The sequence below is a fragment of the Bombina bombina genome, chromosome 9 (genome assembly GCF_027579735.1).
Source record: "Bombina bombina isolate aBomBom1 chromosome 9, aBomBom1.pri, whole genome shotgun sequence".
NCBI lineage: Eukaryota > Metazoa > Chordata > Amphibia > Anura > Bombinatoridae > Bombina > Bombina bombina.
In genome coordinates, this window is record NC_069507.1 from 73,234,192 (window position 1) to 73,261,476 (window position 27,285).

At 37.5% G+C, this 27,285-nt stretch overlaps 2 protein-coding genes and 1 pseudogene across 2 annotated transcripts in view; all 3 read right to left on the minus strand.

Annotated features, from left to right (window-relative positions):
* Nucleotides 1–1,263, minus strand: part of LOC128640419 (APOBEC1 complementation factor-like) — a 23,817-nt gene extending 22,554 nt beyond the window's left edge. The window contains exons 1-2 of the mRNA XM_053692904.1: nt 1,246–1,263; nt 994–1,056 (exon numbers count right to left, since the gene is read on the minus strand). Coding sequence (XP_053548879.1) covers nt 994–1,056; nt 1,246–1,263 — 81 coding nt within the window. The remainder of the gene's footprint in view (nt 1–993; nt 1,057–1,245) is intronic.
* A 92-nt stretch (nt 1,264–1,355) lies between these two features.
* LOC128640420 (multiple inositol polyphosphate phosphatase 1-like) overlaps nt 1,356–27,285 on the minus strand; it is a 33,075-nt gene continuing 7,145 nt past the window's right edge. The window contains exons 3-6 of the mRNA XM_053692905.1: nt 25,933–26,130; nt 23,852–23,952; nt 22,057–22,190; nt 1,356–1,362 (exon numbers count right to left, since the gene is read on the minus strand). Coding sequence (XP_053548880.1) covers nt 1,356–1,362; nt 22,057–22,190; nt 23,852–23,952; nt 25,933–26,130 — 440 coding nt within the window. The remainder of the gene's footprint in view (nt 1,363–22,056; nt 22,191–23,851; nt 23,953–25,932; nt 26,131–27,285) is intronic.
* Nucleotides 17,465–17,583, minus strand: LOC128640619 (uncharacterized; annotated as a pseudogene).

The window sequence follows — 27,285 nt, forward strand, 5'->3', positions numbered from 1 at the left end:
CTAATACATATTTTATCTTATTTTTACACTTAAGAGATCTTTCCTTTAAATACTCTCACGTTTTGTTACAGAAACAATGATCTATGTGCCCTAGTGGCGGCAAGTTAATTGCTATTAATAGGATGATCAGACAGTGACTATAGAGACGTCAAAATTTAAAAATACTAAGACTACCCTTTTCCATTAATGCAGTTGCGGAATATTTTTGCTTTGCAGAGCATGTGTTGTAATGTTTTAGAAAGAAGCATTGAAGAAGTACATTGAGTTTAAATAATGCAGTTTCACATAAAGTTTAGCAGCCAACAAAAATATTAAAGGGAGAGTCTACACCAAAAGTTTTCTTATTTAAGAAGATAGATAATCCCTTTATTACCCATTCCCCAGTTTTGCATAACCAACACAGTTATATTAATTTACTTTTTACCTCTGTGATTACCTTGTATCTAAACCTTTGCAGACAGCCCCCTTATCTCAGTGCATTTGACAGACATGCAGTGTAGTCACTCAGTGAAGATTCATAAATAACTTCATGGGAGTGAGCACAATGTTATCTATATGACATACGTGAACTAGCACAGTCTAACTGTGAAAAACTTTCAAAATGCTCTGAGCTAGGAGGCGGTTTTCAACTGTTTAGAAATCAGTTTGAGCCTAGCTAGGTTTAGCTTTTCAAAAATACCACCAAGGGAACAAAGCAAATTTGATGATAAAAGTAAATTGGAAAGTTGTTTAAAATTGCATACCCTATGTGAATCATGAAAGTTTAGTTTTGACTTTACTGTCCCTTTAAGTAAGCAGACATACACATTTTAGAGCCAGTGTCTCTGTATACAAATATATGTGGAATTACAGGAAAACAAAGATGTAAAAAATATGTCAGAGCAATTTATTATACAGGTACAAATCCTCAATCATGAATTCCAAAATACAAACTTACCCTGACATCCAAACTTTTTAGTTAATATTTTATTTAAAAAAACTTAGAGAACTTACTATTTTTCCTGCCTCTAAGTCAAAATATTCTCTGCCTGTGTCTTTGACGTTTTGTTTTGGGTTCTAAAATGCAAATAATAGTCTATATTTATTTAAAACAACAAAAATTACCTTTCTAATTACAGTACTGCACTATCTTTCTGTGGGTACCATGTATTAGAAATGATATAGAACTACCTATAGGTTACATGTATAAGCTGTATAATGACATGTAAATATTACCTAAATGACATAAGATATGTGTCCCATCACCTCTCCAAACTGTCCCATTTTACAGATACAAATATTCCAAAATCTAAACTAGTCCAAAATACAGAGTTTTCTACCTGTAGCACTACTGCTTGCATATTATAAATTTGTGTTTAAGCCCTGCAAAAGGATTAAACACAAAGTCAAATTCAGAGCAGCATTACACTACTTGTAGTTAGCAGAGCACATCTGGTGAGCAAGTGACAAGAGGCTATGGGGCCGAATTATCATTGTGCGAGCGAACCTGATCCGATATTGCAGATCATGTCCGCTGCACATTGATAAATGCGGACAGCATACACTCTCGGCATTTATCATTGCACCTTGTGAACTGCTGGTGCAATATTGCCCCCTGCAGATTTGCGGCCAATCGGCCGCTAGCAGGGGGGTGTCAATCAACACAATCGTATTTGATCGGTTGATTTCTGTCGATTTCTGCCTCAGACCCAGGCGGACAGGTTATGGAGCCAGCGGTCTTTAGACGCTGCTTTCATAACTTGTGTTTCCGGCGCGCCTGATGGTTTGCCAGAAACACGGGGCATCAAGCTCCGTACAGAGCTTGATAAATATGGCACCTATGTGCGTAGCCTACAATCACTAGCTAGCTCCTGGATCATTGCTGCTCCAGAGAATAGCTATTACTTTTATGCATGCATTTTAAAACACTGGTATGCCACATAAATATGACTTTTTACAACCCATAGTACAGTATGACTTTGTGCACTGCAGTATGTTCTATCTTTTAATATTGTAGTATATATATATTATATATATATACACACACACATACAGTATCGCACAAAAGTGAGTACACCCCTCACATTTTTGTAAATATGTTATTATATCTTTTCATGTGACAACACTGAAGAAATGTCACTTTGCTACAATGTAAAGTAGTGAGTGTACAGCCTGTATAACAGTGTAAATATTTTATTATATTCTTTCATGTGACAACACTGAAGAAATGACACTTTGCTACAATGTAAAGTAGTGAGTGTACAGCCTGTATAACAGTGTAAATTTGCTGTCTCCCCCCTCAAAATAACTCAGCACCCACAGCCATTAATGTCTAAACCGTTGGCAACAAAAGTGAGTACACCTCTAAGTGAAAATGTCCAAATTGAGTCCAATTAGCCATTTTCCCTCCCCGGTGTCATGTGACTTGTTAGTGTTACAAGGTCTCAGGTGTGAATGGGGAGCAGGTGTGTTAAATTTGGTGTTATCGCTCTCACTCTCCGATACTGGTCATTGGAAGTTTAACATGGCACCTCATGGCAAAGAACTCTCTGAGGATCTGAAAAAAAGAATTGTTGTTCTACATAAAGATGACCTAGGCTATAAGAAGATTGCCAAGACCCTGAAACTGAGCTGCAGCACGGTGGGCAAGACCATACAGTGGTTTCACAGGACAGGTTCCACTCAGAACAGGCCTCACCATGGTCAACCAAAGAAGTTGAGTGCACGTGCTCAGCGTCATATCCAGAGGTTGTTTTTGGGAAATAGACGTATGAGTGCTGCCAGCATTGCTGCAGAGGTTGAAGGGGTGGGGGGGTCAGCCTGTCTGTGCTTAAACCATATGCCGCACACTGCATCAAATTGGTCTGCATTGCTGTCGTCCCAGAAGGAAGCCACTTCTAAAGATGATGCACAAGAAAGCCAGCAAACAGTTTTCTGAAGACAAACAGATTAAGGACATGGATTACTGGAACTGTGTCCTGTGGTCCAATGAGACCAAGATAAACTTATTTGGTTCAGATGGTGTCAAGCGTGTGTGGCGGCAACCAGGTGAAGAGTACAAAGACAAGTGTGTCTTGGCTACAGTCAACCATGGTGGTGGGAGTGTCATGGTCTGGGGCCTCCACGAGTGCTGCCGGCACTGGGGGAGCTACAGTTCATTGACAAAACCATGAATACCAACATGTACTGTGACATACTGAAGAAGACTGGGCCGCAGGGCAGTATTCCAACATGATAACGATCCCAAACACAACTCCAAGACGACCACTGCCTTGCTAAAGAAGCTGAGGGTAAAGGTGATTAACTGCCCAACCATGTCTCCAGACCTAAAGTCTATTGAGCATCTGTGGGCCATCTCAAACAGAATGTGGGGGAGTGCAAGGTCTCTAACATCCACCAGCTCTGTGATGTTGTCATGGAGGAGTGGAAGAGGACTCCAGTGGCAACCTGTGAAGCTCTGGTGAACTCCATGCCTAAGAGGGTTTAAGGCAGTGCTGGAAAATAATGGTGGCCACACAAAATATTGACACTTTGGGCCCAATTTGGACATTTCCACTTAGGGTGTACTCACTTTTGTTGCAACGGTTTAGACATTAATGGCTGTGTGTTGAGTTATTTTAAAGGGAACAGAAAATGTACACTGTTATACAGGCTGTACACTCATTACTTTACAATGTAGCAAAGTGTCATTTCTTCAGTGTTGTCACATTAAAAGATATAATAAAATATTTACAAAAATGTGAGGGGTGTACTCACTTTTGTGAGATACTGTACATATATAGCCTATGGAAATGTGCTCTAGTGAGCTCAATGCTTCTGTGCAATGTGAATGCAAGGCTGTGTTTACATTGCACCTAACTCGTAATACTAGCGCACATTTGCATGCGCTGGTATTACTAATTTGAGCGCAAATTCACTTTTGCGGAAGCGATAGTTTGCGCTCAACTTGTAATCTGGCCCTTAATGACATAAATGCTCATTATTGTAACGGCATATTTCACCATAAAATGGTCTATTTTGTGTGTGACTGAAAACTTATTTTTTTCCTTCTCCTTAATATACCTAGGACATTGTTAAAGGGACAGTAACAGTTCATAATTACAAGACATTTCTGGTGTATTGATGCAAATTATATGCACATATATTAGCCAAGTCTAAAAATTATTAAAACAAATTAACCTCTTTTTTTACTGCAATTGCTTCTCAATAGTCAAACTTCACCTACCAATTGCCTTATATGAAGGAGCCAATCTGGGCTTGAGTCTGCCACAACAAGGCTAGCCATGACCATTGTGTTAGTATAAAGTGCATTGTTTTGCAGTTGTTAAGGAAATATATGTAGCAGGGTTACAAGGAACATGGTAACCCCAGACAATTGTTTCTGCCTCCTTTAGGCCATGCCAGTAAGGTGCAGCCATAGCCATCTAAGCACATTGGGCAGGGAGTCCACGTCTGGTTACTCCCATCACCCTTAGGGAAACTTTTCCTAGGATCATAATACAAATACATACAAAAAGAGAAGCTGTCTGCCAGGAACGTACAACAGCTCAGTGGCTTGTTCTACAGCCTGGTTACCACCTGGGAATAACCTCTTTTAAATATTTTATTTTCTCCATTCTCTTGCTCTCTTTATTTGAAAAAGCCACTCATCAGCAAAAATGGGCTGGCTCCTAAGCTTACATTCCTGCTTTTTAAATAAAGATAGCAAGATGACGAAGAAAATTTGATAATTGGAGTAAATTAGAAAGATGCTTAAAATTGCTTGCTCTATCTGAATCATGAAAGAAAGAAAAATTGGGTTTACTATCCCTTTAAGTATACAGAGAGAACAAACTAAATTTGATAACAGAAGCAACAGTATCTCAAAATCCCATACACTATCAGAACCATGAATGTTTAAATAAAGAATTTATTCAGGACTGTAACACAACCATAAATAATAATTCCTTACATTGATCTGCTCTGTCTTGTCAATAACAATAGGTATTAGAAACATTTGTTTGGCATTTGGTACAAAAAATCATTCTTAGGTCCCCATTTTTTTAAAGGGATGTGTACCCTATTTTTTTCTCCATTTTACCTGCTGGAGTGTATTAACTTGTTTACAAATAGATCATTTACCTTTATTTCAGCATTTGAAATAGCTAATTTGCCTATGGTATCCCTAACTATACTGAAAGTTTCTATAGTTAAGTATTGACTATAGACAAGCTGTGTAAACCTAGCCAGCAGAAGAAATTACACTCCCAGGGGAGGTTAGGAAAGATAATTAATAGAATTTTAATTTTCCATTGTTCAACAGGGCTTTGGTATACAGACAGAAATAATATAAAGAAGCAAGTGTGTGTAAGGAAAGTGCTAATTTCCCTGCAAGCTCAACCCATTTTAATGGGTTGTGGTTCCAATGAACAAAACCAGCTATTTCATATACATATACAAATCTAAAGAATTATTATTTGAAATAGCTACAGTACACTGCCCCTTAAATTGTCATTATACTGGCTGCACCAGGTAAACACTTCTTTCTTTATTCCAGGGTGTTAGCTATGTTCTTCAGGAATAACATAGTATAACACATCAGTTATGTTAGAAGAACTTGCATCCCAGAAGATGCATGAAGTATGAAAATTACTTTTTCCATATAAAAAAAATTGTGGTTTACGTGAGGCTGAGAACTGACTAACAGGTGACCCCTAGCGGTTATTCCGTCTTGATCATATATAGACTAAGCAACTTGGAAAAAGACCCAAGTTCAATAGCACATTCATCTCAGAGAGTACAACTCAGTTATAAATAGACATGTGCAGCCTCGAAAAATTCTGTTTGACCGAATTTTTCAGAACGAATAATTGGGGAAATTAGTTTCCCGGAATATTCGTTGGCTGTACTATTCGGTATTCATTTCTTTTAAAATATTCTTAGAACATTTACATTAATATCCGTTAAACAAATGTAAATGTTCCAAAGCTACAGAAGCAAAAGTTCACCTATAGCTATATACTTACCTTTAGCAGGCTGGAGAGCCGCAATAACCCGGTCCTCTTCTTCATAGAGCCCCTACCACGCTAATAGGAGGCTTAGAGACCTGCAGGGGCTTTAGATTAACTAGATCTAAATATATTTGTATTTGTTTTTAAAGAGCTTATTTATGTGCTGCTGTACTGTAATGTGACTCTAAAGAATGTGGAAGAGATTAGAGGTCAACTGATGTAGAAAGGTACTAATGATATAGAATAGATTCTGATCTACTATGAGGCGCCATATTGAATTCTTTCACCTGGAGAAATATTACTAATAAGACAATAAACATATATTCAGCTTATATATATATATAAACATTCAAAAAGGGCAATGTTTTTGCTTCATATATGTTGATTTGATGTTTCGTCTAGTCATGTTCCTACTATACAATGTTACTTGAACACTCTGATGCCCGGATTCCATACTTAGTCTTTCAATGTTCCATCCCTCAACCATTCCTGTATATATACTTATATCTAGATTTAGAATTTTGCATTAGAAGGGGTGCGTTACCTACGTGTGTTTTTTTTCCCCCCCGCACCTTTTAAACAACGCTGGTATTTAGAGTTCTCTGAAGGGCTGCGTTAGGCTCCAAAAAGGGAGTGTACAGGCGTATTTACCGCCACTGCAACTCTAAATACCAGCGTTGCTTACAGACGCGGCCAGCTTCAAAAACGTGCTCGTGCACGATATCCCCATAGGAAACAATGGGGCAGTTTGAGCTGAAAAAAAAACCTAACACCTGCAAAAAAGCAGCGTTCAGCTCCTAACGCAGCCCCATTGTTTCCTATGGGGAAACACTTCCTAAGTCTGCACCTAACACCCTAACATGTACCCCGAGTCTAATCACACCTAACCTTACACTTATTAACCCCTAATCTGCCGGTCCCGCTATCACTGACCCCTGCATATTATTATTAACCCCTAATCTGCCGCTCCGTACACCGCCGCCACCTACATTATACCTATGAACCCCTAATCTGCTGCCCCTAACACCGCCGACCCCTATATTATATTTATTACCCCCTAATCTGCCCTCCCCCAACGTCGCCGCTACCTACCTACACTTCTTAACCCCTAATCTGCCGACCGGACCTCGCCGCCACTATAATAAATGTATTAACCCCTAAACCGCCTCACTCCCGCCTCAAAAACCCTATAATAAATAGTATTAACCCCTAATCTGCCCTCCCTAACATCGCCGACACCTAACTTCAAGTATTAACCCCTAATCTGCCGACCGGACCTCGTCGCTACTATAATAAATGTATTAACCCCTAAAGCAAAGTCTAACCCTAACACTAACACTCCCCTAAGTTAAATATAATTTTTATCTAACTAAATAAATTAACTCTTATTAAATAAATTAATCCTATTTAAAAATAAATACTTACCTGTAAAATAAACCCTAATATAGCTACAATATAACGAATAATTATACTGTAGCTATTTTAGGATTTATATTTATTTTACAGGCAACTTTGTATTTATTTTAACTAGGTACAATAGCTATTAAATAGTTATTTACTATTTAATAGCTACCTAGTTAAATTAATTACAAAATTACCAGTAAAATAAATCCTAACCTAAGTTACAATTAAACCTAACACTACACTATCAATAAATTAATTAACTAAACTATCTACAATTATCTACAATTAAATCAACTAAACTAAATTACAAAAAAAAACAAACACTAAATTACAAAAAATTTAAAAAGATTACAAGAATTTTAAACTAATTACACCTACTCTAAGCCCCCTAAAAAAATAACAAAGCCCCCCAAAATAAAAAAATGCCCTACCCTATTCTAAAATAAAAAGTTAACAGCTCTTTAACCTTACCAGCCCTTAAAAGGGCCTTTTGCGGGGCATGCCCCAAAGAAAACAGCTCTTTTGCATTTAAATAAACATACAATACCCCCCCCCAACATTACAACCCACCACCCACATACCCCTAATCTAACCCAAACACCCCTTAAAAAACCTAACACTAAGCCCCTGAAGATCTCCCTACCTTATCTTCACCACGCCGGGTATCCCCGATCCGTCCAGAAGAGGGTCCGAAGTCTTCATCCTATCCGGCAAGAAGAGGTCCAGAAGAGGGTCCGAAGTCTTCATCCTATCCGGCAAGAAGAGGACATCCAGACCGGTAGACATGTTCATCCAGGCGGCGTCTTCTATCTTCATCCATCCGGCGCGGAGCGGGACCATCTTGAAGCATCCAACGCGGATCCATCCTCTTCTTCTGGCGACTCCCGACGAATGAAGGTTCCTTTAAGTGATGTCATCCAAGATGGCGTCTCTCGAATTCCGATTGGCTGATAGGATTCTATCAGCCAATCAGATTGAGCTTGCATTCTATTGGCTGATCGGAACAGCCAATAGAATGCGAGCTCAATCTGATTGGCTGATTGGATCAGTCAATCGGATTGAACTTGAATCTGATTGGCTGCTTCAATCAGCCAATCAGATTTTTCCTACCTTAATTTTTCCTACCTTAATGTTCCATCCTTCAACCATTCCTGTATATATACTTAGTCTTTCAATGTTCCATCCTTCAACCATTCCTGTATATATATTTAGTATTTCAATGTTCCATCCTTCAACCATTCCTGTATATATATTTAGTATTTCAATGTTCCGTCCCTCAACCATTCCTATATATATATATATATATATATATATATATATATATATATATATATATATATATATATATATATATATATATAATATATCAAAGTTCAGTATCTGCACTCTCACCAACTCTCCACAACTGCCAGGGTGCTCTCAGGAGTATGTAGTAGGTAATTGATTCAAAGCACTCTCTGGACTTCAGATAATAAAGGCAACTATCATAATAAATGTTGCCTTTATTATCTGAAGTCCAGAGAGTGCTTTGAATCAATTACCTACTATATATATATACTTAGTCTTTCAATGTTCAATCCCTCAACTATTCCTGTATATATACTTAGGCTTTCAATGTTCAATCCCTCAACCATTCCTGTATATATACTTAGTCTTTCAATGTTCCATCCCTCAACCATTCCTGTATATATAGTATACTTAGTCTTTCACTGTTCCATCCTTCAACCATTCCTGTATATATACTTAGTCTTTCAATGTTCCATCTCTCAACCATTCCTGTATATATACTTAAGGGATAGTCAAATAAAAAAAAAAACAACTTTCATTTTCAAATAGGGCATGTAATTTTAAACAACTTTCCAATTTACCTTTATCACCAATTTTGCTTTGTTCTCTTGGTATTCCTTAGTTGAAAGCTAAACCTAGGAGGTTCAAATGTTAATTTCTTAGACCTTGAAGGCCGCCTCTAATCTAAATGCATTTTTTCACCACTAGAGGGCATTAGTTTACATGTTTCATATAGATAACATTGAGCTCATGCACGTGAATTTACCATGGAGACAGCTCTGATTGGCTAAACTGCAAGTCTGTCAAAAGAACTGAAATAAGGGGGCAGTTTGGTGAGGCTTAGATACAAGGGAATTACAGAGGTAAAAAGTGTATTAATATAACTGTGTTGGTTTTGCAAAACTGGGGAATTGGTAATTAAGGGATTATCTATCTTTTAAAACAACAAAAATTCTGGTGTTGACTGTCCCTTTATTACAGGGGTCCCTCTTATTACAGGGGTTCAAGAACAGTGGGAATTTGTGAAAGGTGCCATTTTAGATGCAACCGCACACTGTATTAGACATGTCTGTAAAAGTAAAAGAAAGCGGAAACCAATTTGGTTTTCCAAAGAAGTAGCACATGCTGTAAAGACAAAAAAGATAGCTTATAAAAATTACAGACACACACAAGCAGATGATGATATGAAAATATGGAGACTCCAACAAAAAAAGACTAAGCAGTTAATTAGGAAGGTTAAAGCTCATGCAGAAGAGAAGATAGCACAGTCAGTAAAACATGGGGACAAAACATTCTTTAGATATATCAGTGAAAGAAGAAAAAATAAGGTAGGAATAGTAAAATTGAAATCAGTTGATGGTAGAATAATAGAAGGAGATAAGCAGATTGCAGACTGTCTCAATGATTACTTCTGTTCTGTTTTCACTAAAGATTGTGAAGATACAATGTCTACATTAAGGGATGCAACGCAAAATAGAAACAAGCTTAACAGTAATCTTTTTACAGAGGATAAGGTTTTGTTAGCATTATCAAAAATAAATGTTACAAAGGCAGTGGGTCCTGATAATATTCATCCAAGGGTTTTAAAAGAACTTCGATCAGTGCTAACTGTCCCATTAACTGATCTGTTTAATCAGTCACTATTAACAGGAGCTGTCCCAGATGATTGGAGAATAGCAAATGTAATACCCCTTCATAAAAAGGGCAGTAGAGAAGAATCTGGCAACTACAGGCCAGTTAGTTTAACTTCAGTAGTAGGGAAATTAATGGAAAGCCTCTTAAAAGAAAGAATTATGACTTACATAAAGACAAACAATTTAGAGGACCAAAATCAGCATGGTTTTACTTCAGGGAGATCATGTCAGACTAATCTAATTGACTTCTTTGATTATGTAACAAAAGTATTAGACAAGGGAGGAGCAGTTGATGTAGCATATCTAGATTTCAGCAAAGCATTTGACACCGTCCCACACAATAAACTTATTCACAAACTATATCTCCTTGGTCTAGATTCAAAAATTGTGAACTGGGTGGAATGCTGGCTTAAGGACAGAAAACAAAGTGTCTTAGTAAATGGAGTTCATTCAGCAGAGGGGGCTGTTACTAGTGGTGTTCCTCAGGGGTCAGTTCTTGGGCCTGTTTTGTTTAACATATTTATCTGCGATATCAGCAAAGGGCTACAGGGGAAAGTATGTCTCTTTGCAGATGATACAAAAATTTGCAACAGAGTGGATGTTCCAGGGGGGGTAGACAAAATGAGAAGTGATATACAACAATTGGAGGATTGGACAAATGACTGGGTCTAAAGTTTAACACAGCAAAGTGTAAAATAATGCATTTAGGGAAGAAAAATCCAAATGTTAATTACAGACTCAATGACACTTTACTGACTGTTACAGACGAGGAACAGGACTTGGGAATTATTATTTCAGATGATTTAAAACTTAGTAAACAATGTAGTAATGCAGCGAGTAAGGTATTTGCAGCAGAAATAGTAAGGTTCTTATGCCACTTTATAGATCATTAGTTAGGCCTCATCTTGAGTATTGTGTGCAGTTCTGGAGACCATATCTTCAGAAGGATATTAACAAACTTGAATCTGTGCAAAGGAGGGCTACCAAAATGGTACATGGTCTAAAAAATAAAACTTACCAGGATAGGCTCAATGACCTAAATATGTATAGCTTAGAGGAGAGAAGGGAAAGAGGTGATATGATAGCAACTTTCAAGTACATTAAAGGGTTTAGTAAAACTGAGGCTGTGGGTATTTTACATAAAATGGAAAATTCAAGAACAAGGGGTCATGAGCTCAAGCTAAAGGGTAGTAGATTCAGAAGTAATTTGAGGAAGCACTTCTTTACAGAAAGAGTGATTGATTTATGGAATAAACTTCCTCAAGAGGTAGTAGCAACAAACACTGTGGGGGACTTTAAAAATGCATGGGACAAGCATAGGGCATAGGGCTATCCTACGAACTAGATAAGTTTATACTGTTAGGTAAGGTCGGGCAGACTTGCTGGGCCTATGGCTCTTATCTGCCGTCAATATCTATGTTTCTATGTTTCAATATTCCATCCTTCAACCATTCCTATATATATACTTAGTCTTTCAATGTTCCATCTCCCAACCATTCCTGTATATATACTTAAGGGATAGTCAAGTCCAAAAAAAACTTTCATGTTTCAAATAGGGCATGTAATTTTAAACAACTTTCCAATTTACTTTTATCACCAATTTTGCTTTGTTCTCTTGGTATTCTTAGTTGAAAGCTGTATATATACACTTCTCTAAACCGATGCCTCCAAACCAACCTATTTACACCCTGTTCCAAATTATTATGCAAATGATATCTTTCTCATTTACCTAAATAATTGATGTAAACAACAGTCAGCATAATTCTCATGCTATCAACTATTAAAAGTACAATTAAAATTTTATTGAACAAACCTCCTAATGATAACAGTATTTTTTTTCAAAATAAAAAACTTACAATGCACTGTTCCAAATTATTACGCACAGTAAGTTTCAAAACACTTTATAGGTTGTAAAGAACTGAAAATTGTCATTTGTTGTGTTTGCAGCATATTTACTGAAATCAAAAGCTATTTCAATCAAACTTTGAACATTTTAACTTTTTAAACATTTTAACAGGTCATGTTACATTTTAACATAGGACCCCTTATTTGATAGCAGCTTCACAAGTCTTGCATCCATTGAACTTGTGAGTTTTTGGACAGTTTCTGCTTTAATTTGTTTGCAAGGTGTCAGAATAGCCTCCCAGAGCTGCTGTTTGGATGTAAACTGCCTTCCACCCTCATAGATCTTTTGCTTGAGGATGCTCCAAAGGTTCTCAATAGGATTGAGGTCAGGGGAGGATGGAGGCCACACTATGACTTTCTCTCCTTTTATCCCCATAGCAGCCATTGATGCAGAGATATTCTTTGCAGCATGAGATGGTGCATTGTCATGCATGAAGATGATTTTATTACGGAAAGCATAGTTCTTCCTACTGTACCAGGGAAGGAAGTGGTCAGTCAGGAACTCCACATACTTTGCAGAGGTCATCTTTACACCTTCAGGGACCCTAAAGGGGCCGACCAGGTCTCCCATGATTCCGGCCCAAAAAATGACTCCACCACCACCTTGCTGACGTCGCAGCCTTGTTGGAACAGGGTGGCTGTCCACCAACCATCCACTACTCCATCCGTCTGGACCATCCAGGGTTGCACGGCACTCATCAGTGAACAGGACTGTTTAAAAATTAGTCTTCATGTATTTTTCTGCCCAATGCAGCCATTTCTGCTTGTGAGCATTGGTTAGTGGTCGCCGAATGGAAGGTTTATGCACAGTTGCAAGACTCTGGAGGACTCTACACCTTGATGTCCATGGGACTCCAGAGGCACCAGCAGCTTCAAATATCTGTTTCCTGCTATGTAATGGTATTTTAGCAGCTGATCTCTTGATCTGATGCATGGATCTGGCAGAAATCTTCCTCAATGTGCCTTTATCTGCACAAACTCGTCTGTGCTCTGAATCAGTCACAAATCTCTTAATAGTGAGATGATCATGCTTAAGTTTTCGTGAAATATTAAAGGTTTTCATACCTCGTCCAAGGCATTGAACTATTTCACTCTTTTCGGCAGCAGAGAGATCCTTTTTCTTCCCCATATTGCATGAAAATGGTGCTCTGCTTAATAATGTGGAACACCCTCCTTTAGTAGGTTTTCCTTTAATTGGGCTCACCTGGCAATCTAATTATCACAGGTGTTCGAGATTGTTTTCAGTGATCAAAAGAGCCCTGAGACACAATGCCATCCATGAGTTAAACTGAAAAAAAAAATATTTAATCTTTGTGACACTGAAATAGGAGTTGCATAATAATTTGGAACAGGGTGTAGGGAAGCTTCCCCCAAACATCATGTATAAAGGGACAGTCTACACCTTAGTCATCTTAAAGTCTTACCTTAGATAAAGCTGCAAATAGCCTCCTGCACCTTTTTTTCTATATCATGCAGCAGGAACAGTAAAATAGTTATTTTAAAATTAATATTGTTTCTAGCCACTTTAAAATGGCAGCCAAGCTCCACCCACTGAAGACATCAGGATCTAGGCTGCATCTAAGCACTATGCTGAATACCATTGACAGTCTGTTGAATTCAAGTAGTGAGCCTTTTGTGATTGGATGCCATATGCAGCCCAGATAGTGATGTCATCAGTGGGCTGAGCTTGGCAGCCATTTCAAAGTAGCCAGAAACAATATGCATTTAAAAATAACTTTTGTTACCATTTCTGCTGCATGATATAGAAAAGGTGCAAGAGACTGTTTGCAACTTAATCTAAGGTAAGACTAAGATTTCCAAGGTGTAGACTTTCCCTTTAATGCATATATGAGACATAGGGCCAGATGATCCAAAGCTCTCTGCTCTGCCAAGTTAATTTAAAAAGCCTACATTAGAGCATTTTATTTTTCTTTCATGACCCTTTAAATAGTTTATGCTTTAAAGGAAAACTCAGATTACTAGTACCCAAAATCTGACCCACCGATATCAGATGTTATCTACAGACTGCAGTAACAACAGTTATGTTACACTGTGTGTGAGATAATGTCTGTTTCATATGATCTCTGTGGTTTCCTTCCCTTTATGTTCAAACTGAAAACCTTCTAAATACGACCAGGCGTTTTCTAACCGTCATACAGTTTGTAGAAAATGTGTGCGATTAAAATGTATGAACAATAAATAAAGGGTTAAAACTAACACTTTATTCCTTTTTATTTTCTTAAGATAAACTAAACGGATGAGATTGCGTGAGCAATTCTAGAGGATAACAGTGTCACAATTGCCCCAATTTCTTGATGGGCAAACATTCTAGGTTTGAAACAAACGGAGTAAGCTTAAAATTTTTTTTTTCCATTTGACAACTCAGTATAAATACATTTTTGTGAATAACTCAGTAAAAATGTAACACTATTTGACAATTGATAAAAACTTTGACCATATCCCTGTCTGATTTACCCCTTAGGATAGCATTATAAATATCCCAGACTTTCCCAAATTAATCTACTGTATACTTCCTAACATTTCCTGGATGCAATCTGGGACTTTGAGGTTTAGGCTGAGTTAGGGAGACCTGTGGGCAGAGTTGTGTGTATTTAGTGGGTAGAGTCACGACTGTGGCTGGGGATATGGTGTTATGTGCAGGGTTGAGCATGCTGTGTGTAGGGTCTGGGCTAGGCAGTTCCTTGTTTCACTTACAGTAAATGGGGCTTTTATAAGGCAGCGAGAGGGGCAGTGACAAAGAGCTCCCTAACCGGGATAATCCCGCAAGATGCAGAAAGTTTGGGAGCTCTGCTACTGTACAGGACTTGTTATTAAAGGGACAGTCAAGTCCAAAAAAAACTTTCATGTTTCAAATAGGGCATGCCATTTTAAACAACTTTCCAATTTACTTGTATCACCAATTTTGCTTTGTTCTCTTGGTATTCTTAGTTGAAAGCTAAACCTATGAGGTTCATATGCTAATTTCTTAGACCTTGAAGTACACCTCTAATCAAAATGCATTTGGATAGTTTTTCACCACTAGAGGGCATTAGCTCACGTGTTTCATATAGATAACATTGAGCTCATTCACGTGAATTTACCATGGAGACAGCTCTGATTGGCTAAAATGCAAGTCTGTCAAAGAATTGAAATAAGGGGGCAGTCTGCTGAGGCTTAGATACAAGGTAATTACAGAGGTAAAACGTGTATAATTATAACTGTGTTGGTTATGCAAAACTGGGGAATCTGTAATTAAGGGATTATCTATCTTTTAAAACAACAAAAATGCTGGTGTTGACTGTCCCTTTAAGTGCCCCTTAATCCTAAACAAGCACCTCATTCACTAACGTTCTCTTCCCCTACTGGTCTTTAAGAAAAAGGCTATTCACTGCTGCAGAATAATTCTTCAGTTACTCTGGCACCTACAACCACTGCATATAGAAATTAATTGCACATAAAATTCAAACAGTCTCTCAAGTTTTAGGCTTAAAGGGACACAATTCCCACCATAATAAACCCCATAATGAGGCAGTCCTAAAATTAACTTAAAGTGATGGTAAATTCGTATGTATTGCAAAACATATTCTAGATGCTCTTACTTTAACTAGCAGATCGATGTGCTTATATTTAAAAAATTAACTTTTTTTACTTTGTTATTCCGTTTTTATTAGGGTAACCGTACAGTCTAATAATCTGCCTCTCTCTATATTTTTCACAGGGGCAGCTGTGATTGACATCGGTTTTAGCCAATCATCAGCTCACCATGCGCCCCATGTGAAATCGGACCTGCACGCTCCCATGCTCTCAACTCACTCATTGCTATGGACTGCACATGCGCAATTCTTACGCTAATTGCGCATCTCTACATGATAATACTAATAATAATAATAATAATAATGAGTATTATCATTTAGAGATGCGCAATTAGCGTAAGAATTGCGCATGCGCAGTCCATAGCAATGAGTGAGTTGAGAGCACGGGAGCGTGCAGGTCCGAATTCACATGGGGCGCATGGTGAGCTGATGATTGGCTAAAACCGATGTCAATCACAGCTGCCCCTGTGAAAAATATAGAGAGAGGCAGATTATTAGACTGTACGGTTACCCTAATAAAAACGGAATAACAAAGTAAAAAAAGTTTATTTTTTAAATATAAGCACATCGATCTGCTAGTTAAAGTAAGAGCATCTAGAATATGTTTTGCAATACATATGAATTTACCATCACTTTAATGGGACGGTAAAGTCAAAATGAAACCTATATGGTTTGGATAGAGCACGCCATTTTAAATTCCAATTTACTTCTGTTATCGATTTTGCTTGGTTCTCTTGGTATTCTTTATTTGCAATGTTATACATAGTTGCTAACACAGCTGCAATAGACTGCTACAGACACTCTACAGTATGGCAGCAGAGTTTGCAACTATGCATGACTGCTATAAATATTGTTGCAAATACTGCTGCCATCTGGCTAAGGACACATGCACGCTCCTGAGCTCACATAGGATTACTCTTTAACAAAGGATACCAAGAGAACTGATAATATAAGTCAAATGAAAAGAAGTCAATTGAATTATGAACATTTAATTTTGACTTTACTGTCCCTTTAACAATATTTACTTTCCTTCTTCAAAATCCCAGCATTCCTCTTCTGGAATACAATAAAGACACCTTTGCCTCCAGTGTTTTCTACCACCCTGCCAATGCGCATTTTTGTGAACTATCGCTGTACAGGCACCTGACTTGCTGAGAGCGTATCTGTAACTAATCAGGAGCTCCTATTTCATTATGGTATGAAGCAACTGTCCAATGAAAATATTAGTGAAAGCATAAATACAATTTCTGATAAGCGTGAGAGATTATAGGACGCTTAATACAGTAATTAACTGATTTGAGAAAGATAGTCTACTGGGAAAGATCCTTGGCAGTTTAATGAAAGCAAGTTTTCACTTGAAGGACAATCAAACTTGACATTTCAACAACGTGTAAAATGTTTCATTATCACAAGTCAAACGTTATTGCAATTAAACGTGCTGTAAAATACATCTAAAAATTGTGCTTGTTTAACTTGGGTTAATACTTTTAGGCAATTGATGTAAGCTTTTGTTTACTTTTTCCTCCCTGACTAATCTTCGATGGTGTCACATGTTTTTAAAAGGTGGAATATCAGTTTTACATGAACAACCATGATAGGAAACTCATTCTTTGCAATAGTAACTAAGTTGAATCAGAAGAAGAAGAAGAAGAAGGAGAGAGGGGGCGCCTCTAGCCTACCGCACCTGGTGTTCCCAGGCTGTCTCCCATCCAGGTACTGACCAGGCCTGGCCCTGTTTAACTTCCAAGAGCAGACGGGATCGGGTGCATTCAGGATAGTGTGGGACTCAATATTGTATTTTTTTGGGACCTCTATACACATTAGTGCACTTTATGTTTCATAGCTTTTTCACTATTCATTGGATATCATTATATATCGATATATATATTTTTTAAATAGCAAACTATTGCTATATATTCCATTATTTTATGTTTGGCGTCCCCTACAGGATATAATTTAAGTTAAATCAGTGCTAAACCTCCTTAAAGGAACAGTTTACAAATATAATTTTTATTGTTTTAAAAGATAGATAATCCCTTTATTAACCCATTTCCCAGTTTTGCATAGTCAACACAGTTATATTAATACACTTTTAACTTCTGTGATTACCTTGTATCTAAGCATCTTCTGACAGCCCCCTGAGCACATGACCTTTTATTTATTTATTATCTATTTACATGCATTTAGTACTGTGTTGTGCTAACTCAGGAGGTTTAAAGGGAGATAATAGTCATAATTAAAGGGACAGTCTACACCGGAAATGTTATTGTTTTAAAAAGATAGATATTTCCTTTATTACCCATTCCCCAGTTTTGCATAACCAACACATATTAATATATGTTTTACCTCTGTGATTACCTTGTATCTAAACCTCTGCAGAGTGCCCCCTTATCTCAGTGCTTTTGACAGACAGGCAGTTTAGCCAATCAGTGGAGACTCCTAAATAACTCCACGGGAGTGAGCACAATGTTATCTATATGACACACATAAACTAGTACTATCTAATTGTGAAAAACTTTCAATATGCTCTGAGCTAAGAGGCGATTTTCAACGGTTTAGAAATCTGTTTGAACCTACCTAGCTTTAGCTTTTCAGAAATACCACCAAGGGAACAAAGCAAATTTATTGATACAAGTCAATTGGAAAGTTGTTAAAATTGCATGCTCTATCTGAATCATGAAAGTTTAATTTTGACTAGACTGTCCCTTTAAAGTGAGATTGTGATGTGGGCGCACTGGGCATGCACATCATATGTACAATTACATCTAATATTGTAATAACTTTAATTAGAAACATTTTTTTCTAAGACAGGTATTGCAAAAATACCTCTATGCAAAGTTAAAAGTTCACAGATATAAATTTAAATTTTGACTCTTATGTCCTTTTAAATGGTTACAGAATTTGCTTTTTGGCCTTACTAAAGTGCGTGAGACAAGAACAACTTTTACACAAAACCAAGAGGATGTTTGAAAGGATATAAACTCTAAATACATTTTATATGCATAGAACTGAGGTTATCCTCTGCACTAGTCATGGTTGCTGCAATTTCACTGAATTCCAGCGCTGAGGCGTTTGCACATGTGCAACTCTCCTTCAGATACCTCCAGTGTAACCTAGGTTCCAAAATGGCAGCACCCATTGTGAAGTTATAGAATATGAAGTTATACAATATAATTAATATAAGATAGTATTAGAGTATTTATATTAGTCAGGAATTTGTCAGTAATAGTTTAAAGGGATAGTAAACCACAACATTTTATTTTATGATTCAGATAAAACAAACAATTTTAAACAAATTTGCAATTTACTTTTATTATCAAATTTGCTTCATTCTCTTGTTATCCATTGCTGAAGGGACAGCATTGGACTACGGGCAGCTAGCTGAACACATCTAGTTAGCCAATCACAAGAGACAAATGTGTGCATGCACCAATCAGCAGCTAGCTCTCACTAATGTAGGATATGTGCGTATTCTTTTTTAACAAGGGATACCAAGAGAACGAAGCACATTTGAAAAAAGAAGTGAATTTAAAAGTGTCTTAAATGACACGCTCTATGTGAACCATGCAAATTTAATTTTTACTTTAATATCCCTTTAACTCCCTTTAGAGTACATTAGATTTAGAACAGCGACATTCAGAACAGTTGCTCGTGTCAATCAAAAACACTGTTTAGTGCTCGATAGAGAAAACGTTATTTTAAATTACTATTAAGTAATGCTATGGAACTGCGCATGAGTAAAGTTAAAATACAATTATCAATATGTCAGGCAAATTCATGAAGTCGTATAAGGATGTTAAGATATATATATAATTTGCCTTTTACTTATGGTATGGACTAAGCTGATTGGTCCAAGATGAACATAAATACAGTGAACTGGAACAAAAGTGTTATCTGATACCTCCTGATCTCAAGGTATTGTATTAATCTTTACTTGTTGTGATAATTAATAAATAGATTTGTGTCAACTGATATTTGATAAATTAGAAGTAGTATTTCATCTGTTAGATAACCCAGATTGCATGTTGTCTATAACTAATAAATCCAGTCAAGGCATAAATATTTATAATCAAGAATAATCATCACTGTATCTTTCTTCCTCTCTCTGCGAGATTGTACATCTGTTGCTAATCAGTCATTAGTGACAGCCCCGTAGCCTCTGACTATGACACCCACAATTAGAAGGAGGTGCATGAAATATATTGTGTTTAATGTCCCTTTAACAATCCTGTTTTCAGGTCTACAATTTTGTCTCTTCTTGACATAAAGAATATTTGAATATTATTAGTGGATAGAAAGATTTATTTCTGCATAAAGATCACCCAAGCTAAGAATGTACCTCTGGAGAACCAACTGGGTATAGATTTACAATACACCAGGAATGCTACTGGTATTGGTAATTGCATGTGTACTCTGATGCCTTTGAAATTAAAGTAAGTGAGCATATTTCTATTAAACCTCATTTATTTAAAGGGACATACTGCTGTAAAAATAAAATATATACAAAATATTTTTATATTTTATATTAAACATATTTTCTTCTATAACTATGTGTTTAACATCTTCCAAAGGGTTAAACACAGTCAAGCTTGCATTCATGGAACACCCCCACTCTACTCCTGATTAGAATACCATCAGTGATTGAAGCATATATTCCTACACCTGATTTGTTTAACAGCTATATCCTCATCAGTAGTTGAAAAATAAAAATAATTCTCTCATTAACCCCTTTTACAGGGTTAATTTGGTCACAAAATGTTCTAAAGAAATAGCACATTTGGTTTTTGCACTGGAATACCCCTTTAAGAAAAACTCTCTTTAATCATTTGTGCATTTTTTTTCTAGATATATTATTCAAATGTTGCCAATATGTCATACATTTAAACAACTTTCCAATTTACTTTTATCATCAAATTTGCTTTGTTCTCTTGGTGGTATTTTTGAAAAGCTAAACCTAGCTAGGCTCAAACTGATTTCTAAACCGTTGAAAACCGCCTCTTAGCTCAGAGCATTTTGAAAGTTTTTCACAGTTAGACAGTGTTAGTTCATATGTGTCATATAGATAACATTGTGCTCACCCCCCTGAAGTTATTTAGGAGTCTTCACTGATTGACTACACTGCATGTCTGTCAAAAGCACTTAGATAAGGAGGCTGCCTGGAGAGGCTTAGATACAAGGTAATCACAGAGGTAAAAAGTATATTAATATAACTGTGCTGGTTATGCAAAAACGGGGAATGAGTAATAAAGGGATAATCTATCTTTTTAAATAAGAAATATTTTGGTGTAGACTGTCCCTTTAATCAAAATACTAAAATCTGTAACTTTAATGGTGCTTTTTTATCCCATTGTCTTCCTGATCTGGACAGTTAAAAATCAGCCACATTTATGGTGTCAGAAAACAAATTAGATGTGGGAGTGTTGCCACCTAGTGTTAAGATGAGGTATAGCATCTCTATTGTCATAAATTTGTATTCTGTATATACTCATCCACTGAAAATGTTGTCAGCCGGGTGGAATTATAAAGTAGCGGAATTGTAATACTTTGCAATATTATACAATTTTCTCGTGTTTATAAATATTACTTAAGCAACCTAAAGCACAAATTAATTGCACAAATTAATGTGGTGTGCCCATTAAGGGCCAGATTACAAGTGGAGCGTTAATTAACCGCGCACCCTTAAGCGGGCAAATTAGCCTGTTTGTGGGAGCGCAATAAATAATCAGCCATTATGTTGCTGGTTATTGCTACTGCAAGCTCGCGGTAGGAATTAGCGCTTATAAAATTAACCAGAGATCAGATCTCAGGTTAATTTTATAAATGTGCCCCAAATGCCCCCAAAATACAGTGTAGTGTATTTTATTAAAAAATAAAAAAAATTGTAGCATCTTTCTTTTTTTAATAAAATAACTGCACAAAGCAGTTTTTAAGGGGTAAAGTTGGCGGGTGTTGGGTGTCTTTACATCAACTGTACCAGGTTTTTCAATGGGTGTGTTCCTGAACGGCTTGATTTTCAAACCCTTGCGAATTGTGCAAACAAAATGCCAGTTTATTTATTTTGAATATAGATGTTTTACAATTTAGTGCTTATGAGCACCATATAAAAATGACTTAAATGTCCATTTTGGACCATATTTTTTGTAGATTAGGCAAGAATGAGAATCACAGCATTTGTTCTAGATGAATGAGAATCCCATAATTACTTTGATGATAAAAAAATAAAAAATCTATTGCACAAAAACCGGCTGATAAAGGTCCACTAACCTTCTGCTTTCTGACACGGCGTAGTCCAGGTGCATGAAGATATGCTGAAACAGGCTACAGCTGGATCGGCTGTTAATGTCATAGCCGTAACCTCGTTTCCAGTATTGTTTCAAATCGTTGAGATACTCTAAGACCTGCATAAATCATATAAAAATTGCTTTTTAATTTACTCAGGCTATAAGTCTGATGTACAGCTGAATGACAGGATCTGTCTAAAAAGTGACACCTAATGCTGGTGACAGGGTAATATGGCCACATAATGTGAACTATATACAGAAAAGGAAAATGTTTACTGTGCACTCATTCGTAAAAGTGAACTTTTATTGACGAGATTAACCCCTTAAGGACCAGCGACGTACCCTGTATGTCACTGGCCTTTTTTTGGGACTTGATTGTTTTATAGCGCGGTCTTGCCACCAGCGTTGAGACTGCTCTATTCCAAAAAGCCTGCTGGAGGGAGGGCATTAATAGCGTGTTCTTGCTAGACTTGTGCTATTATGTCCTCAAAAAACCCTTAACGACCAGTGACATACAGGGTACATTGTGGTCATTAAGGGGTTAAAATCTCATGTACCTTCAAAAGTCTCATTATAAACCATTATTGAGACACTCCACATAAGGTGATATTGGAAAAGTAAAGTATTGTCCTTAAAGGAACAGTAAACACTTTGAGATTCTAATATAAAACATCTAAATCTTCATAGTAAAACAAGTTTGCAGTATACCTGCATTATTTATTTTGCCCTCTTTTTCCTGTAATTTACTTCTGAAAAGTGTGGACTTTTGAGTCCTAAAAATTGAAGAAGCCCCTGGCAGGCTTCCCAAGTCGAATCCTGTCATTTATTTGTTCCTAATTTGCAGTTTGTTATGTTAACATATCTGCTGAGACCAAACTATGAAGATTGTATTTAATCGCAACAAACCTTAAAGTGATGGCAAATCTGAGTGTTTAACAAACACTAGGATTTACCATCACTAAAAATCAAGTGGAGTTTAAGTGATAATATATGTAAAAAAGGGTGCTAAACGCAACCTGAATGTGCCGTTGCATATGGGTAAACTCAACGGCTCCGGCCGCCCACGGCACATCACTCTTCTACTAATAAGGTGACGTTTGCACCTCTAAACCAATAGCCGTGCGTGTCATCTGACAGTGTTCTGTATGCACGCAAGGCTATTGGTCTAGAGGTGAAAGAGTTTAGTGAGCTGCCATGGCACACAGAAGGTGAGTTTAGCCCCCTTTTTTTATATAAAAATACTATGGAGCTTGATGCCCCTGTTTCCGTGCGAGCCTTCAGGCTCGCTGGAAACAAAAGTTATGAAGCAGCGGTCTAAAGACCGCTGCTCCATAACCTGTCCGCCTGCTCTGAGGCGGCGGAAAGAAATCAACCCAATCGAATACGATTGGCCGCGAATCTGCAGGGGGTGGCATTGCACCAGCAGTTCACAAGAACTGCTGGTGCAATGATAAATGCCGACAGCGTATGTGCGGCGGACATGATACGATACTTCATATCATGTCCGCTCGCACATTGTTAAATATACCCCTTAACCTCCACTTTATTTTTAGTGATGGTAAATCCTAGCACTTGTTATACGCTTGGATTTACCATCACTTTAACATCATAACTTTTAACAGTAGCAATTTGTATTAGTTTTTTATTCTTGGATTACACATTGGTTTATAATCTGTCTATATTAGGATAAAAATTCCACATTAATAAATACCAGATAAGCAAATGCTGAACCACTGGTCACACAGTTTAACCCATTGTTATGAGACATTAAAACTCACTAGGGCATCTTCCTCATCAAACAGATCACACCAAGGAGAATGTGGAACATTGTTAATGGCCAGTTCGAACGAGCAGGTAAAAAAAGCCACTTGAATTAAGTCTGCAATAGAGACAATAACAAATTATAGAACATAATTTTATTATCTCACCTAGGTGCAAATTATAGTGACACAAGGGGTTTCCTCTCTTTAAATATGAAAAAATTAGCATACCTCCCTACCTTTGTGGCAAGTATTAGGGACTCAGATGGTTCAGGGGGCAATCACTATTTTGTGGTTGGGGTTATATTGGGAGGAGTGTATAGTGGGCAGGGTCATGGGCGTGCCTGAGAGGTTGGTGGGTGTATCTAGATGATAAGTGGGAGTGTCTAGCTGATCAGTGGGCATGTCTATAAATGGTGCTAAGGAAAACTCTGCAAATAAGGATATATGGTTGTCTCAGAAGGAGAGCGGTACAGGAGCTTTGAATTAGGGACTCTCCCTCTCAAATAGGGACATTTGGAAGGTGTGAATAAGTATGGTTTCAGACCTGAACAGGAGAGGAAACTTGCCTTTTAAAATATATGTATCATCAGTATAAAAGAAGTTAGGGGCAATAAAGTCAAAATTCTACTTCCATGATTCAGTCAGAGCATTACATTTTACACAACTTTCTAATTAAAGGGACACTAAACGCAATTTTTTTTTAATGATTCAGAGAGAGCATGCAATTTTAAGCAACTTTCTAGTTTACTCCTATTATCATTTTTTCTTTCTTCTTTTGCTATCTTTATTTAAAAATCAGGAATGTGATGCATAGGGGCTGGCCCATTTTTGGTTGAGAACATGGGTTATGCTTGCTTATTGGTGGGTAAATGTCAGCCTCCAATAAGCAAATGCTATCCATGGTGCTGAACCTAAAAATGGGCTGGCTGATAACATTTACATTCATGATTTTCAAATAAAGATAGCAAGAGAACGAAGAAAAATTGATAATAGGAGTAAATTAGAAAGTTAATTCAAATTGCATGCTCTATCTGAATCACGAAAGAAAAAAAAATTGGGTTCAGTATCCCTTTAACATCTATTATCAATATTTCTTTAGTTCTCTTGGCATTCTTTGTTGAAGAGTTAACCTAAATAGGCAATGGTACAATGTCACCAAGACCACAGTATCGTATGTACAATGTCTGTTTACTGTTGGGGGGGTTGTAATATCTAGCTATCCTATCACTTCAGCAGCCGCAAATCCACACAGTCAGTAGGAGAACACAAGCACCAGAGATTCTGCAACTTAGCTCCTGTGTGGGCCTGTGCACAGGGGCAGTGTGGAAGCAGAAAGATGTATGGTGCTCATGTGAACGTGGCTAAGCAGGTCCTGGGTCTTGTAAATGGGGCTGTGAGAAACCCGAGACTTGGAGTGTGAGGGGAAAGAGAATGAAAGTGGTATGTGGTTCAGGGGAGATGAAAGTCAGGAGGAGGAAAATAGCAGGGACACAAGGGGGCTTAGAAGAAGGAGAGGTTGAGAGAACTATGGAGTTCAGAAAAGGAATAGGCTAAGAGTGGCATAAAGCTCAGAGAGTGGAGGCTAAAAGTTTTATGAAGCTCAGACTGATAACAATGCTCTTGCGCAAGAATGGTCCTCTCCCTCTTTGGCCGCGAGGCCTACAAAAGGATTGAGCTGCACCATGCTAAATTTTAGGTGCACCTGGCAGCAGTAAGCTGCGGTCAGGGGGGGTAAGTCGAGGATGTTTTCCTGGACACTTATGAGTTACACATGCTGCAGGGTGGGCCGAAAGTAACATGTACTGTGTATCTGGACACACTACTTCTATTCCTCCCTGCACACCCTGCAGCATGTGTAACTCATAAGTGTCCAGAAAAAACATGGCTGAGGTGGCCACCCTAGGTATCCATGGGTGTCTTGGTGGCTTCAAATTGGGGTGCCATGGCATAAGTTTAAAGTTGCCAGTGGCACTCTCTGGTTTGAGAAGCTCGAATTTAAGCCATACATACACAGAATAAAAGTCTAGTATTGAATAATAAGAATACCAGTCAATAGAATATTTCTACCAGTAATAACAATCACGATGCAAACATACCTGCTGTTAGCTCACTTTCAGGAACGCCTAAGCGAGCAGAAATCTTGTGTACAACTTTCATCATTTCTGGGCTTTCCTTGAACTTGTCAACCTGATGCATTGCTGTGTCATTATCTTCAACCTCGACCACAAATTTCTCACAGTGATCAAAAAAACGCATTAATGTATCATTGACTAATACCTCCTTGCATGGTAAATCTAGTAAAAAAATAAATAAAAAATAAAGTAAAGAGATTTATTTACGGTCCTTAGAAATATTTATTAATTTTTACACAGTTTAAAATATGACTTTCAAAAATTGAAAACTATTATAACTAGCAATAAATCTTAGCAGATAAGAGGAACATGTATTAAAAGTAAACAATGTAAGAAAAAAGTGTATATATTTCAGTTTACACTTCAATAAAGCATGGAAATAAAAAAAAAAAAAAAAATACGACTTACATCCGAGTGGGGTATTCACACAGAATGCCACAGATGGTACGAAATAGAACAAGCATCCATACCGTATAATTTCCTCCTCCCAGATCTCATCTGGATACCATAACACTACAATTCCCTTATACCTTCCACTAACCCAATTATTAAGAGTTGCCTTTGGTACAAGTTACGGCACTCAAACATGGTTGAGCCTCACCCATCCCCAATACACAGTATCCTACTAAAAGGTTTACCAGACTCTAAGCCCAATAGCTGGTCCAAGCTTAATATTAAAATAGTAAGTAACCCGTACAATGGTTCTGTGTGGCCATCCCACCCTGAGCGGATATCCCAGTTAGCTGTCCCCCCCCAAACTCAAATTTGAAGTTATTCGCTTCAGATCCCTGTTAAACAGCTGGGGTTTCTTACGTACAGAACCAAGACCCCTGACCATTTGGGAATCTAGGTGGATGAAGGGGCTGCAAAGATACAAACCACTGACGACACACTACCAATGCTTATTGGAGTGTCCCTCCCTGCATAAAACACATAATATGCTAGTGTAGGAAAAAGACCTACAGAAAGAAATAGAACCTAAACATTGGTCAAGAGCCATTGCAGACACCAGACGCTCAATACACTGCATACCCCTTTTCAAATTATATTATAAGCTATTGACGAGATGGCACTGGGTCCCAAGTAGACTACATAGAATATGGTGGAGCTGCCCAGTTATTAGACAACTATGGATAGAGGTTTTACAATTATGCAGACTACTATCACTCCCAGCAGATAAGGGCCCCGAGACATACCTACTCCACATAGAAATTCCCAAAATCTGAAAGGCTCGGAAGTACCTATTTATATACATTTTGACAGCCATAAAGTGACTGAGGTACTCTCCTATATTAGAACAATGGAAGAAGTGGTATT